At 39.9% G+C, this 16,139-nt stretch overlaps 1 protein-coding gene across 8 annotated transcripts in view; it reads left to right on the top strand.

The window, feature by feature from the left end:
• Positions 1-15,133, top strand: part of cdh12a (cadherin 12a) — a 107,820-nt gene extending 92,687 nt beyond the window's left edge. For 2 of the 8 annotated variants that reach the window (XM_030075195.1, XM_030075193.1), the window contains 2 exons: positions 14,112-14,342; positions 14,469-15,133. In XM_030075195.1, the coding sequence (XP_029931055.1) occupies positions 14,112-14,342; positions 14,469-14,746 (509 nt within the window). In that variant the 3' untranslated portion in view covers positions 14,747-15,133. Of the gene's footprint in view, positions 1-14,111 lie in introns of all 8 variants that reach the window. The other 6 variants (XM_030075192.1, XM_030075194.1, XM_030075188.1 and 3 more) reach the window with 6 other exon arrangements.
• The last annotated feature ends 1,006 nt before the right edge of the window (positions 15,134-16,139 follow it).

Raw genomic sequence — 16,139 nt, 5'->3', positions numbered from 1 at the left:
CTCTGAGATGAGGCTCTTGAACTGTCCGATCAATAGCAGAGGGTCTAATCTGTGCCAGCATGAAAGCAGAGCCTCTCCCAACACTTTGATATCCTTTGCTATAAAGTATCACAGACCAGCTGCAAGCGTGTTGTATGCAGTTCGCTGGCATCGCCTTGCATCACATCTGGGTATTGAGATTCATTTTCTTAAGCCGAGTACAGCTGTAAAGGGATAGTTCTTCCATTTTTCTAAATTTGATGTTATTTCACTCCCCCCCTAGTCGGCTAACATTCTTAGAAAAATAACTGCTTTAATCCACTCAAAGAGAGGGTTAACATCACTTTGCAAGTGTCACTTTCCGAAACTAAAATGCACACATGACTACCATGGGCACACACACCACAGTTTTGCTCAAATTACTATTTATAACTGTATTTTTCCTGCTATCAACATCCAGAAAGATCCAGTAACTTCTGCACTTCATGTATCACTCCAGTAGCCACCACAGAGACAGAAAGTAGATCGCAACAATTTTCTCTGAACAACTTTCTCTGAAGTAGCTACTAAAAGATAGCTGGCAGGTCATGTTGTGGCTAGCTTCTTCTTCTTCTTCTTTTTTTTTTTTTTTACCTCAGCTCCCCTCTATCACACATTTCACAAACCTCTCAGGCTCCTGCCAGCCACCTTTTAAACTGAGGACCAGCACAGAGAGCTTAGACCACACAAGAAAATCAAAAAACATAAAACACGTTGACAGTTAAAAAAAAACATCATGTCATCGTTTTATGTCATTTTGGGCCGTAAAACCTCTGATACATATCATCAAACATACACCTTGTTTATTTAACAATCAGAGCGGATTAAGGCTGTTATTTTTAAGAGCCATAGCCGGGGGGAAGTGCAATGGCAGGAGGCTAACAGTTAGCATTTTGAGCATGCAGTCATTATCCAGCACTCAGTAACAGTGAGAGGAAGATAGCAGCACTACTGTCCTACAGAACAGCTGGGGGGGAGGGGGATGAAATAATATCACATTTATCAAAATGGATGAACTTACCCTTTAAAATCCCCAAAACTGGAGTAGGGTCTGGTAAGCGCTTTACTTGACAGCAGCAATACATTATATCCACTCTAGCAAGGACAATGGCTTCCTTTTGGGAGTGTGAGGGTTTAACTGAGTATTTTATGGGACTATACACTGGAGATGTAGTAGCAGATATTGTGCCCACTGATTTGTTGAAAATAACGCTTACGGGATCTACTTTCATTGTAGGTTGTTGTTGTGCACAGTCAGCGCACACTGACAATGTGTTTCTGTTAAACCTTGTGGTATTGACAGCACATGATGCCTGTTATCCCGCATTATAATTTTGTAAGGGTTGAGGTAGATGGCCATTTTTTAGTCTGCTCACATGCAGCTGTCCACCAATGCCACAAAGCACTGAGGCATGTATCCCTGAATTCATGCGTTTAATGTAACACTAGATGGTGCCAGAAATCTATGGTATGCTATGGGCTCCCTGTTCTAGGGACACGTCAAAGTGCACTGAGAGAGACAGCATTTTCTGATGCACTTATCTTCCCCTTTCCTGTCCTGTCCTCTCATGTCATGTCTGTTCAGTGAATTATAGTTGCATAATCACCTGTCTAGCAACAACAGAGTATGGACAGTGTGTTGCAGTGTTTTTTTCGTGAACACATCTGTGCATGTATGTTCACATCCATGTGTGTAGGGAAGCCTGTTTGTGTGTGTGTGTGTGTGTGTGTGTGTGTGTGTGTGTGTGTGTGTGTGTGTTTGTGTGTCTGTATGTGTGAGCAAGTTGTGATACAGATAAAGCACATGAAATGAAAGCAGTTAGAACATTTTTTATCCTGCCTCTCCAATGGAATCATCACTATCGAGAGAAAGATGCGTGCAGGTCTTTGCTTCTGTTTGTGTGTGTGTGTGTGTGTGTGTGTACTGGACTGACAGATAGCACATCAGAAAGGAATAACAGCCTCCCTGAGGCCATTGTGCCTCCTTTATCGGTGTCTTCTGCAAAGAGGGGATAACTGAAAGAAGGGATGATTGCATAAAGGAAGAATGGAGGATGGGCTAATGGCTGCTAGCGTATAACATCCACCTTCTCCCCTCCATGCCTGCCATAGCTGACAGAAAGACAAGCTTTCCACACATAAATTACAATGGTGATATTACTCTTACTTTTAAAAATTTAAATAGCAGCAATGTACTTTTTAAAATTTTAAATGACATTAATAACACATAGAATTATTAATGCCTCTAAAAGATATGGAAGAAAAAGAGAATAAAAATCTAACAGAAGCACCAGACAGACAAATAGTGAGAACAAAATATCAAGGAAGAAAAAAGCAAAGTCAGAAATGTCAGAGAAGAAATAACAGATAAAACTGGCTTTCCTGTAAGAGACGGGTTTAAGCAGGGATTTAAGAGATGGCATAGACTCTGGTGGAGTTCCTTAGACAGGCTGTCCCAAACCAAAGAGTTTCTGACAGCAAAACCCTGCTCTCTAAGTTTTAAGCCTGGATCTAGGAACAGGCTGAGGGCCCTCGGTGACAGTTAAGGTCACTAGGGTCTGAGGTGAGACCTTTTGGAACCTGAAAACTTACAGCAAGAGCATGAGGTCCAGAATTGGTCCCAACACATATTCAAATTGAAGTTTGTTTTCCATGGAGGCGTCATACATGGACTTGAGAAGAAAATCTGCCCTTTTTTCTGAAATAACAAGATAATTTTGAGAAAAGTTTTAATTGGGGGAAAGGAATCAGTCCTGTTTTCTGAAACAGAGAAGTTTTTTTTCATGAAAACTTTTTTCAGAATTCAGAGATAGTGATCTCATTAATTCACAAAAACAGGACTTTTTTTTCTTGGGTGAATTTCCAAGGAGAGTTGAATCGAGGGACTTACATATTAATGTATGTGAATGTGAATGTATTGCACTTCTGTTTTCCACAAGGAAATTCATTTGTGCACTGGCAAAAGACAACAAACCTCATAGTCACAACAATCACAAATCCACAGAATTAAAAGAAAAAAAGGTTTAAGTGTATGAGTGTTTGGGAGGAAGTGGAAAGGGGAGGAAAGTTATCACATTACGCATTGCTTTACTTTTAGGTTACTTTATAAAACAAATTATTCCTCTAATCCTGATTATTATGGATGGTGCATTGACAAATGACTTCTTTTTCATGTATTATGAAGCAAAACTTACTTCAGTGGCGTGACAGTTTCACAGCTTATGACATGCCATGTGTCTTCCTCTTCCTCGTAGTCTTTTACAGGCTGCCGACTCATGCTTAAAAGTACCGGGGTTAATCCAGAGGGCTGTCATCCCATGGAAACTTTTATTGTTGCAGTTCAAATATCTGCTGTAGTCTATGCATCCTCTAAGCTTCCAAGAGTTTTTTTTTTTTTTTTTTTTTTCAGCTTCCATGTCGGCAAAATATTTATCCAAATAAGTAGCACATTTTTCTTGCCATCCAGTGACACTTGGGCTTCCTCCTGTCACTAGTATTTATTTTATTTATGTATTTATTTATTTATCTTTTGGAAGACAGAGCTTTCCTCTGTAGACACAGGCAGCATTTCTTCCACTACATTGCCTCCCACAAGCCAAAGCCCTTCTCTAGTCATTTCATGACCTCAGTGCTTTTGAAACCTCTTGCTTAGTTCCATTTGATTTACCCCTTAATTTCTGTTTCTTTCCCTCTGTGTTCCCTGCACATTTTAACATCAGTCTGTACCTGCTTAGGAAAGATTGAGGCATTCTTGCCATCATATGTTGGTGTGTTGGGACAGGGATCTTCCTTGTTGGTTGAAAAGGCCTATCTGTGAACCTCGCAAGTGGAACTGGTTCTATGCAGGTTTGTGGACCCCACCAAAAATTGGTGTGGAACCTTTAAAGTTGGTTCCCAACCAAAACCAAAAATAATAGGCCCTGAAGTGGGAACAGTGATAACAACAAGAGTAGGTGAATTATTATTCTGCAAGATGGAGATGAGGGAGAAATCAATGCGGAGTCTGCAGTGGTCTGCTGAAGAACAACAACAACAACAAAAAAAACTGCTGCCTTCAATTTGAGCAGCTCCTGAAATTCAGGAGTACTAAAAAAAAGTCAGTTTTATCCTCGAATTGCTGAAGAGTTGGTGAAGGTTGGATTTGTTAGATCCAGGACCAAAAAAACTGAAGGAGTATAGAGCTTCCAAAAAGGATCTAGTGATAAGTGGTGCTGGACGGGGTGTTATGAGAGAGTATTGTTGTATTGCAACACAACAGTGTTTGTAATCACCTAGTCTGAAGTCCATGCTAGAAAGCAGGCAAGTTGGTGGATGGGTCAAACAACTGATTTTCACCCCGATGACCCAAGTTCAGGTCCTGCATGAAGCGACAGTGGTGTTTGTTACACCATGTTACCATAACCAATTGGCTTTTATGCCTAAACCTAACCTTTCCTTAACCTTAACCAAGTGGTCTTGGTGACACCTCTATCACAATGGTTCCACTCCAAACTGGTGCAAACATGGACTGGTTCACCAGTTAGCACCTCCAAGAATCCCAAACGGAGCCGGTTCAAGACTCAAGAGATTCCAGTGATGTTTTCTGATTGAATGCTTGGGCTAATTACTGGATTAATTTGAAGCTGCAATCAGGTGCTAAGTAGATTGTCTCAATTCAAAGCTTTGTGCATAATACCTTTCAAATTCTGTCTTTAATGGTAGTAAAAAAAAATGTACTGGCGAGTAACTGTAATGTGATTACTTAACAGACAATAGTGTATTAGACTACTACTGTGATTCTGGGAAAGCTATTGTGATTACAGTAATTTGTTACTTTGCCACCTTTTTGTTTTCCCCAGCACTGTTGCTAATGGTATCCTGAGGGCAGAAACCTGTAACAGCTGCACAGTGCATGTGTGGTGTGTGAGGCTATTTGATTGTAAAAGACCCAATGAATCAGGAGCACAAAACTATAGAGAAACATGGACATAAACTTGCAATACACTTACATGTTACTGCAACTACAGCAGCACTAACAGTTAAACATACATTTATTGTCATTCAACTTGAGATTGAATTGACTGAGTTTTGACATCCAGCCTTCAATGTCCAACAAGCAATCCTCAAGGTAGTCTTTAACGTAAAGTAGTTATGTTTTTTTTTTTCTTTTTACAAATGTGACTGACAGGGAGCATATAAAAGGAGGTCAGTGGGCCTGTGGGTGACTCTAGTAGAACACCACAACAGAGAGGCGCTGAAGCAGATGAGGCATTGGAAATCACAATAGAAACTTATCATCAAACAGTTCAGCTCAGACAGATTCAGAGTAGGATCCGGTTCAGTTCTCCTAGATTCTTCAGCGGTATCAAAGCAGCACCGAGGGCTAAGAGAATTAGTAAAGACCAGCAACCAGATCTCAACCCAGCTGAGAACACCTCTGGGAGATTTTGGGCCAACATGTTAGACAGCATTCTCCACCAATATCATCAAAACACCCAATGAGAGAATATGTTTTGCAAGAATGGTGCTCAGTCGCTCTAGTAGAGTTCCAGAGACTTTGAGGATCTATGACAAGGAGCTTTGAAGGTATATGGCAGCTCATGGTGGTCCAACACTTTACAAAGACACTTTTTTCCCATTTAATTTGTCACTCATCAGAATCAATATGGCATCAATATGACCAGGTTAATATTATATTTGTAGCACACTGCTGTAGTATTTGGATTTCATTCTGTTAGGTTTATTTGTTGTTCATGGGGATTCATGTTTATAGTGTAAATACTTATTAAAGTTTAAATCAATTTATTTTTGGGCAGGATTCAGTTGACTGCCAACAGTTGAACAGGTTTCCCGCCCTTCCATAAGAGTCAGCATACCAGTTAAAATTAAAAAATAAAAAAAATATTTAATTGTACCTTTACGGTCTATTCATTTGAATATATGTTCACTACAAGAAATGTTTATTTCATTTTTACACTTAAGCACATTCTTCTACCTAACATTGTAAAGACAAGCTGCTGTCAGAAACCCAGCCAACACTGCTCATTAGACCAAGCAGCTCTCTGTTTAAACAAGGTGGCTTGTCTTCTCAGAGTTGGGACTGAGTTACTGCCTCTACTGCTTGAGTTCAAGGTTCAAGTAACCTGGGGTCTAGTTCACGAACGAGGGTAAAATGGAATTAGAGATTGATAGGTGCACTGGGGCAATGGCAGTCATGTGATCGCTTACCAGTCATTTTTTGTTCCAACCTCACCTATGGTCACAAGCTCTGGGTAGCGACTGAAAGAATGAGGTGGCGGATTCAAGCAGCAGAAATTAGTTCCTCCATAGGATGGCTGGGTGCACCTTTAGGGATAGGGTGAAGAATACAGACATCTGTGAGGAGCTCCAAGTCGAGCCACTGGTCCTGTGTATTGAAAGCGGTTCAGACATCTAGTTAGGATGCCTCCTGGACGCCTCCCTGTGGAGGTTGCTCCAGGCATGACCAACTGGGAGGAGACCCCAGGGCAGACGCAGGACCTCCTGGGTGGATTATGTATCCGCTGTCTCTATAATGTCTTGGGATCTAGCAAGAGAAGCTGGTTGATGTGGCTGACCTCCTCTTCCTGCTACCACCATGACCCGGTCCCGGATAAGCAGCAGAAAATGGACGAATGGAAGCTCTTGATGCTTAGATCAGTTCTGTTGCACACACACATTCACAAACACCAAGCCCACACCACCCTTCTTAACTCTGAATAAATCCTCTACTAATGCTAACACAGCATTATCCTCTCACCTGCACAAGGATACTAAGGACTGCTTTTTCAGAATGTACCGGATAATTTTACATTATAAGGCCTCTTTTCAGTTTTACATTTTGCTATTTTGTCACCCCTTTGTACACTTGTTTCCTTGATTTTTTATATATTTTTTTTATTATACATGAAGATTTTAAGGCTTCAATTTTATGCACTATATTGTCTGAATTTGCCTGTCATCAATATTGCTGAATAAAAGGGTGGATTGGGAACACTATTAAGAGAAAAGTGGCAAAAAAACAACAACAACAACAAAAAAAAAAAAAAAAAAAAAAAAAAAAAAAAAAAAAAACAATTACCCCTGTACGGACTGTACTTATTTTGTCAAGAAAGAGCTTATTTCAGGGTGAATTAACCTGCATTATTGTATCATACACATTCAAAAGAAATCCCATTCCTCAACATTTTTAGGCAGTGAATATTTTTGGGAGCATGCATGCATTTCCCCAGACAGGTTACAGACTTTGTCTCCTCTCATTTGAATTCCTATCTGACCCAGAGCCTCTATTAATTTTCCTGTGTTACTTCCATTTTATTGTTACTCAGTTGTACCGTATTCAGTCAATTTCCCCAGCAGCAAGCATTTTCCAAAAAAAAAAAAAAAAAACAGCCTGATGTAGACACATGACCCTCTTCTATTAAGTCTCCCAAAGAGCAGAACATGCTGAAACATCAATACTCCAGTACATATCAGGAGCTCCTATTAACCCAGCCACTATTCTGCTCCATGACCTTGTTTAGTTTCTATAGCACATAGCCTCAAGGGGATGTTGCTGTTTTTCTTTCTTTGTGCACAGATCTGCTTCATAGATCACACGAGTGGTTTGTAATGGAGTGGGGGGAAAAGGGGTGCAGTTCCCCGATATGGTGTATGTAAGTCCACATCTATATGCAGGGTTTCGAGCAAGGGCTGTCTGTAGCAGATGGTGCAAAAGATTGCTTATGGATCATGAGATCTTTGGGTACTGGCCCTCTGTCCTATACCTAATTCACATTCTTGGCTTCCTTCCATTGATGTTGCCATGCTTAGACTTTCTGATGAAGGTAGTGCAGATTTATTTGACTGTGTAAATGGTCAGTCCCCTGCAGAAACTTTGTAATAATAATAATAATAATAATAAAACTTTATTTGTATAGCACCTTTCATACAAGAATTGCAGCTCAAAGTGCTTCACAATAAAAAGACGAACATTTGAAACACATAAAATAAAAATAAAACATTAAAAGGAATAAAACAGCACAGGGTGGTGTTAAAAAAGGAAAAGGCTAAAGATGAAGAACTTTGAAATAAAACAGAAGTTGTAAATAAAACAATAAAAGACAACACAGTGTGGAATAAAATAGGAGCTAGTTAAAGACATAAAGATGTATTACAGGTGTCATACAGGTGTATTACAGGTGGCAGGCAGGTGTCATACAGGTGTATTATATGTGTCATACAGGTGTATTACAGGTGTCATACAGGTGTATTACAGGTGCCATACAGGTGTAAAAGACAACACAGTGTGGGAATAAAATAGGAGCTAGTTAAAGGCTAAAGTGAAAAGGTGGGTCTTTAATCTTCTTTTAAAGATATCTGGTGAGCTGGCTTCCCTGATGTCTAAAGGTAGTGTGTTCCAAAGATAAGGGGCGTAAGTAACAAAGGCAGCATCCCCGATTTTCTTTCGACTGTTGTAGGGAACCAATAAGCCAGCAGCAGACGATCGCAGTGTTCTTTGGGGTGCATAGCCAATAAGGGAGTTGGCAATGTAGCTTGGTCCTAGCCCATGAAGTGCTTTATATACAAGTAGGAGAACCTTAAAGTCAATTCTAAATGTTACAGGCAGCCAGTGTAGGGCAGCTAAGACCGGGCTAATATGCTCTCTCTTCCTGGTTCTGGTTAATAAGCGAGCAGCAGAGTTTTGGATGAGCTGAAGTCTGTCAGTAGTTTTCTTTGGGAGGCCGGCAAAAAGTACATTACAGTAGTCAAGTCTGCTTGAGATAAAAGCATGTATTAGTTTTTCAGTGTCTTTTTGATATATAAATGGTCACACTTTAGCGATGTTTCTAAGGTGGAAGAATGATGTCGTCGTCACCTTATTAATGTGAGACTTGTAACCTCAGATTTAATCCTGGGTGCCAGTTTCCCCAAGTTAATGGACAGCATCTCTCTTTTTGTTTTGGGGCCAACTAACAGGATCTCTGTTTTGTCTTCATTTAGCTCGCTCATCCATTTGTTCACTGCCATGAGACAGGTAGTGATGGAATTTATTGCTGTGGCCACATTTAGTTCAGCAGAAATATACAGTTGTGTGTCATCTGCATAACTATGAAAACATACATTGTGCTCTCTGATGATGTCACTGAGTGGCAGCATGTATAGTGAGAATAGTAATGGACCAAGGCAGCTCCCTTGTGGAACTCCATAGCAGTTGTCCTGTTCCCCAGACACATGATCTCCCAGTCTGACGTAAAACTTTCTCCCTTTGATGTAAGTTTTAAACCAGTGTAACACACAGTCAGAAAGACCAACCAATTTTTCAAGGCAATTGATTAAGATGTCATGGTCAATCATATCAAACGCAGCGCTAAGGTCTAAGAGTATAAGAATTGAGACTTTATTTCCATCATAGTTCAGTCTGAGGTCACTGACAATTTTAGCAAGAGCCGTTTCAGTGCTATGATATTTTCTAAAGCCTGATTGAAATTCCTCCAGGATGTTATTTTCTTTAAGGAAGGCATTTATTTGCCCTGCAACTATTTTTTCAAGTATCTTAGTTGTAATGTCCATGTTTTTCTGCTTTTCATAATTAGATTACAAAAGGCAGTGATTTTCAAACAGTGGGTTCCAACCCACTGGTTGGTCCCAGTGTGGCAACAGGGGACACAGGAATGCAACATGAGGACATTCTTCTCTCAATAATGGCAGATAAAAATTTCTGAAGCATGGGCTGTGGGCCTGTAATGATAGGTGACACAATTTCTACATCCATCAGACACCACTAAAAGCTCCATCGACTGTGATGCCCTGCCCAGAGTGACAATGAGTAAAGAGTTTTAGCAAGCCTCTTGGCTTGCTGACAACATCGACACATTTTTTGTTTTATAATAAATACCATAGACTCCAAAGGCCCCACATAGGAAGTGCACTGGATCATTTATAGCAGTTTTGTAGCCTGTTTTAAAATATTTTCAAGCTTAATATTTTGAGGTTGATGCTTTTTAGTTGAACTAATGTAACTGTCATTTAATGTTCTCCACATAGTAATGGTGTATGAAATGTGAGAATGTTTTACATTTATCTGCAAAAATAGGCACGTCGTACTTGGAAAAAGGAACTTGATGATGTCTGTAAATTCTGTTTGACATTCCATCTGAATCCAAAAGTTTGTTGCAAAGGCCAATATTGACTATACATTAGCCTGTTGATATGATTTTTTCATTGATATCTGAAAAAAGAAAAAGAAACAGCACAACTGGGGGTATCTGTTTTTGCAAATACAGACTTCAAATACTGAAGGATCATTAGGATTTACTATAAAGATGGCCATAAGTGCTCTGAAAGCTGATCACTTCATAAAATGTGTGTTGGGTCATGGGACAAACGGCACCTCTAAATGTTGATCCTAGCATCAAAAAGTTGGATAACCCCTGAGCTCAGTCATCATATAGAGTTTATCATAAACCTTAGGCCCAGCCAAGTCATTGATAAGGTATTATGATGTCAAAAATACATACACAAAAGAAAATTACAACAGTTTTTGTCAACTTTTTGAAAGGCAGTTGGGGATATCTATAGCTTCCCCAATTCTAACAGCTATGTTCTCTCTTAAACACTTCAACAACACGGACGCACTACTTTTTTAAACAGAAGTCATGTACAAACAGAAAGGCAATGGCATATAAGGCTTTGCATTTTGCTGCACAGAAATAACACTGGGAACATCAAACAAAGTCAAATAATTCATAACTGCAGCAGAGAATAACATAAAATAAAGTACATCAAATAATATAAAACAAATTAAATTCCAAACAAGGTTATTATCGTTAACGAAAACTAACAGAGGAATGAAAACTAGGTGTGAATAAAACATTTTCTTCAACTAAGTTAAAATTACAAATAAGGCTTTACAAAAAAAAAACAAAAAAAAAAAAAACAACTGAACCAACTGAAACTGTTGCGAGTTTACAAAACTAGATTAAAAAAAAAAAAAAAAACTGAAATTACAGAATAATAATTAATTTAATCTTTAGTTTTCCTCTTTGTCAATTTATTTCATACTCAAGCCTAGCACTTTGGGTGGATAAGAAATCCATCTTCCATTTTTTTAGCTGTGTCAGTTTCATGCAGCAGATGGGTAATATTCTGTCAGCACAGTTACACAAACGAGACCTTTTTGAATCTCACCCCTGACAAATTCCCACAAACCCGCCTTAAGAACTAATTAAAACTTAACTGAAACTGACAACCAAAAATTTCAAAATGTCATGAAAATAAAGACTAATAAAAAATGCAAAACAATAATAACTCCGATTCCAAAACATATTAGCTGTACATGTAAAAGTTTGATTTCAACTGAGGTAACATTGTCTGCCTGCAACTCGCTCTTTGTAAGGTGAGAATGAATACATGCACAGTAATAAATCTGACAGATAATTTCCGAAGAGACATTGAGGTATTGTGGAATTAATTACAGTGTTAAAAAGCACCTTAAGCAGCAATTAACTTCAGTTATCACTGGGTATCACCAAGTCATATTTTTAGTCCAAAGTGCAAATAGGAATTAAAACATCTCAGAAACAGTGGGGTGATGATCCAGAAAGCCAAGATTTACACTTGTCCCCCTCAGATTCGTGACATTGTGGGCTCCAATCAGAATCGTGACCTTTATGGCCCGCCCTCTCCACTCTGTCTCAGTCTCCAGTCACTTCTCTGGTTACTCTCCAGTCGGTGCAGCTGTTTAACAAGCAGAAAAAGACCGAGGTGATGAAGGGCATCATCTTCTAATGGTGGAACAGTGCTATTACCTCTTGTGTTTTTCCAGCTATGGCTGCCCTTGAGCATTCAGAGAACATGTAATAGTGACATTGTGGGTTTGAATCATACTCATGACCTCCCTCTTGTCATCCCCCATCTTCCTCTCTTTCATCCGTCACCATCTACTGTGCACCACATAATACAGGCCTGTGTCATGTGACAGAGCTTTCTCTCAGATCTGCTCCATGTTTGTATTTATTGTTAGAATTTATATTAAATATTGAAAATAATGGATGCCCTTGCACATTCAAGAGAGCTAAATAAAGCATGGCTGAATCATGTGCTGGCATATTATGCATAGTGCTGTATACTGCTTTTTAAATTCAAACAGCATGTGGCTTCATGGAAGAGGTTTGCATTGCCACTGTAGAATGAGTTTCAGTTGTGAGACTAATCCACAGCACTATTTGTTCTGCAATGTACATCTGACACAGACAGCAGGCTCGAAACCAGTCTTATTATGTTCTCACTAATCCATTCATGGGCCTTTGCTCTGTTGGCTGCCCCAAACATCAGCCAGAGACAACATTCAGAAAATGGTGTGTGTAGTGGTGTGTAGAGAGAATGTGAAACCTCTGGAAAATTCCTCGCTTCAGTACAAAAGAGACTGTTGGATCACTATAATTTAAGCAATGCTTTTGATATGAAAATGAAAATGAACTTTCAGAGACTTCAAACTTTCTTCACAGCAGTATTCCATCACTGTAATAAAGTTGTCCATGTTAGTTTTCCTAAAAGCAGCAGCACTGTTCAAAGTCATTTTCATGACTTTCAAAATGTTTGCTTGACACAGCCAATTATCAGTTCTGTGGTTTATGGATGATGATGACTTTGTTAGCTGCAGAAACAGAACATAATAAGGGGGGCTTTTCACCCAAAATTCACATTTGAAAATCAATATGACTAAATGTTGTGAAACTTTAGTAACCCCACATGATTTGCAAAATGATTTGTTGCAATGGAATTGTTGCAATTGAATGTTTGGCCTGGGTAAACTCATTGATTAAAGCAAACAAGGCTGTAATCAAGACCACCGTGGGGGAGTCCAGATCAATTACAATACCAGGAGCCGTCATGAATGATTGAGGATAAATATTAATGAGATCAAGTCAAGACCACGTCCAGAGCAAATCAAGTCCTGTTCAAGGCCAAGACCAAAATAAGCAGGAAACAGTCCTTAAACAGTCAACTAATGAATTCATAGGATTTTGACTAATGAGTGCATAGAAGTTGGGAAGAAAATAATGAAGGTGGGCTGGGTGGTGAAAAATGAATCTTTGAAAATGTTGAATGAGCAGGAAAACATAAATTCAGGAAGCACTTTACTTCATGAGGCCAGGTATTGCAGACGTTACACAATATCAAAGCCATGTGTCTTAAGGAGGATTCAAACAGCGAGCGGTTCCCACTGCCACCTCCACTGTCTCCACTGCTGACATGATGGCAAGCAGAGAGGCGGCTGCTGCTCTCCTGTACGCGCTGGCTTCTATGCTGCTGCAGCCTTTGTTGATGGTTGTTCAACTTTTCTAGCTCGCCTCTCCCTGTGTCCATGGCAACCACAGGAACCTGGATGGGGAAATAAATGTAGGAGCTGATTTCCCACTACCTGGAACTGTGTGACGGCTCAAGACTCAGCTTCATAGTTAGATTATCCGTTGAGGTTGCCTTTATTCTTCCATATTTTCGCCTCTGCCAATGGAGTTGGACGGGAGCTTATGTTTACATCCCATTCCATTGGTTTGTTTGTTGGCTGGATATCTCAAAAAGATATGGATGCATTTGTGAAAAGGTTAGTCCTAGCCCTAAGCAGAGCTGATTCATTTTTCATGGTGACTGGTCAAAATGGAGCGTGGCGGTGGGCGTGGCCTACCACAAAAAGGTGCATCATTTCCGAACAAATTCATGTGACATGGGAAAACTTTGTGGAAAGTTTGGTCATAGGGAAAGGAAGAGCTGGTGCAAAACTCAACACAAATATTCTCTAAATCAACCATAACTGCTTTATTAAAGAAAATATTATCTTCATTTAAAAACAGTTTTATGTTTTTTTTTTTTTTTTTTTTTATCCCTATTACGACCTGGCATAGGACAACCCTAACCCTTTTAGGCATATGCACATTTATAGTTTCTTTTCTTACTGCTGTTGATTAATATGCACCATTTCAGAAAAATAACGCTATAAATAGAACAAGTATCAAACAAATTAAAAAAAAAAAAAACAGACAGGCATGAAAATAAAACATTTGCAGAAGCCATGTTTTCCCTAACCCATCACTTGATTGTGTCTGTGTCTACAGTGATGGCTGCCCTGTACATGGGCCAGAGGAGGCACAAGGAGAAGGAGACCTTGATGTCATCGAAGGAGGACATCCGAGATAACGTCATTCACTACGATGATGAAGGCGGCGGAGAGGAAGACACTCATGCCTTCGACATGGGCACGCTGCGCAACACACACACACACCGCACCAGCTCGCACATCGCCAGCAGCAGCAGTCACAGCAGCACGGCTAAGAAGGAGAAAAACGGCTACGGCAACGGGGTCCTGCTGCACCTCGGCAGCCGCCACGACGACGTGAGATCACCTGACATCCACCGACAAACAGCCGGCATTGTCCCCGCCGTAGAGAACAGGCCCATCTCCTGCGGCGAAGTGACCGAACACGACGCGGATATGATCAGAGAGTTCATCCAGCAGCGGCTGGAGGAGAGCCAGCTGGGTTATGGCGCGCCGCCGTACGATTCGCTGGCGACCTACGCCTACGAGGGCGAGGGTTCGATTGCTGGCTCGCTCAGCTCCATAGAGGAATCATGGGCCATAGAGGGATCAGAGGATTTCAGTTCCCTCAGTGACTGGGGACAGCCATTCAAAACACTAGCTAGCATTCTTGACAGACAGCCGCCTACTCAGACTGAGCCAGAGGAGAGCTGAGGGAGCTTTGAGTGCGAGTGTGTGTTTGGGCGTGTGTGTGTGTGTGTGTGTGTGTTGAAGATGAACAGGGAGGCACTTTGGGTTGGTGCTGCTGATTACAGAGACACATGCAGCAGCCCAGCAGAGTGGCTCAGAAGACTGTTCTTGAAAGGATCAGTGGCAGCGTGTGGACAGTAGTTTACTTTCTTTCTTTGTTCATTTTTATTTATTTTCTTTCTATTTATTTCTTCTTTATTTGACAGCAACCAGGTGGTTTTGTGAGCAGCAATGGTTAGAGTAAGGTGAGGCCCTGTTAGAAAGAGGTTGTCTCAGTAGGTAGGCCTACAGTGGTGGACTGATTAGAAAGCAGGGAATCTAGCTGCAGTGTCTGATGAAGGGTAAACTTGATAGCTCCTCAAAGTGCCTGAGGTACTATATGTTTACATGTATTTTGTTTCATGTTATTTAATAAAGTTATGTTTAATTGCTGTTTTGACTTCAGTAGCAGATCCCTGAGTCTCATTGGTAGAGCTTTTTTTTTTTTTTTTTTTTTTTTTTTTTTTGCCACAAGTGATTCACTCAAACATGGAATATACCTTTTCAGATTTCCCACCAGCTTACCACACAATACAGAAAGAAATAGAAATTAAAAGATTAAATATAGCACTCGAATAAATGATAATTTAGCTACTTTTGCCTCGCTGTTTAACTATAAGTGATGTATCTGTGATCCGCAGTCTCTCTTTTGTTGTGTTCCTCTGGGAATTATTGGTTTTACACCTCATTCACTTGACAGTCACTTTGAATGTCAAGCTTTTTTTTTTTTTTTTTTTTTTAAATGTCACGCACAATCTTGCATTGTAATGAGGTTTTATGCATTAAGATTTTTTGCGAGACAAAATAGGGAAAAAAGATTAAAAGATACACACACACACACACACACACACTGATTTACATCCCCACAACATTAGTAAAACCTGATACACACACATTTGCACACACACACACACACACACACACATACACGCACACACATACACAAGCAGAGCTCCATCAATATTATAAGCCATTAGTTTATCAGTTTTAGAAGTTCAGTTTAGCAGAAATGATGTCAGTATATACAAATACATGTATATATTATATCATATTATATCATAACATTTGTTACATTACATTACATTTACATCTATCATTACACACACACAAAATAGTTCTGAAATTAACAATGTCAGAATTATGTATAACAGGAAGGCAAGGGGGAAGTGAAATAATGTTACACACATCTTTCAGAATGGGTGAACTATCCCTTTAAAGGAGAGCACCAGTTTCCAAACCACTTCTTTGAGATCCTAAAGGGGCTTTCACATAGCGCACGCTCGGCACCGACCATTCATTGTGTATGTGATTGCTGGTT

Source organism: Myripristis murdjan, chromosome 17 (genome assembly GCF_902150065.1).
Source record: "Myripristis murdjan chromosome 17, fMyrMur1.1, whole genome shotgun sequence".
NCBI classification, from domain to species: domain Eukaryota; kingdom Metazoa; phylum Chordata; class Actinopteri; order Holocentriformes; family Holocentridae; genus Myripristis; species Myripristis murdjan.
This window is presented reverse-complemented; position numbering and strand designations above follow the sequence as displayed.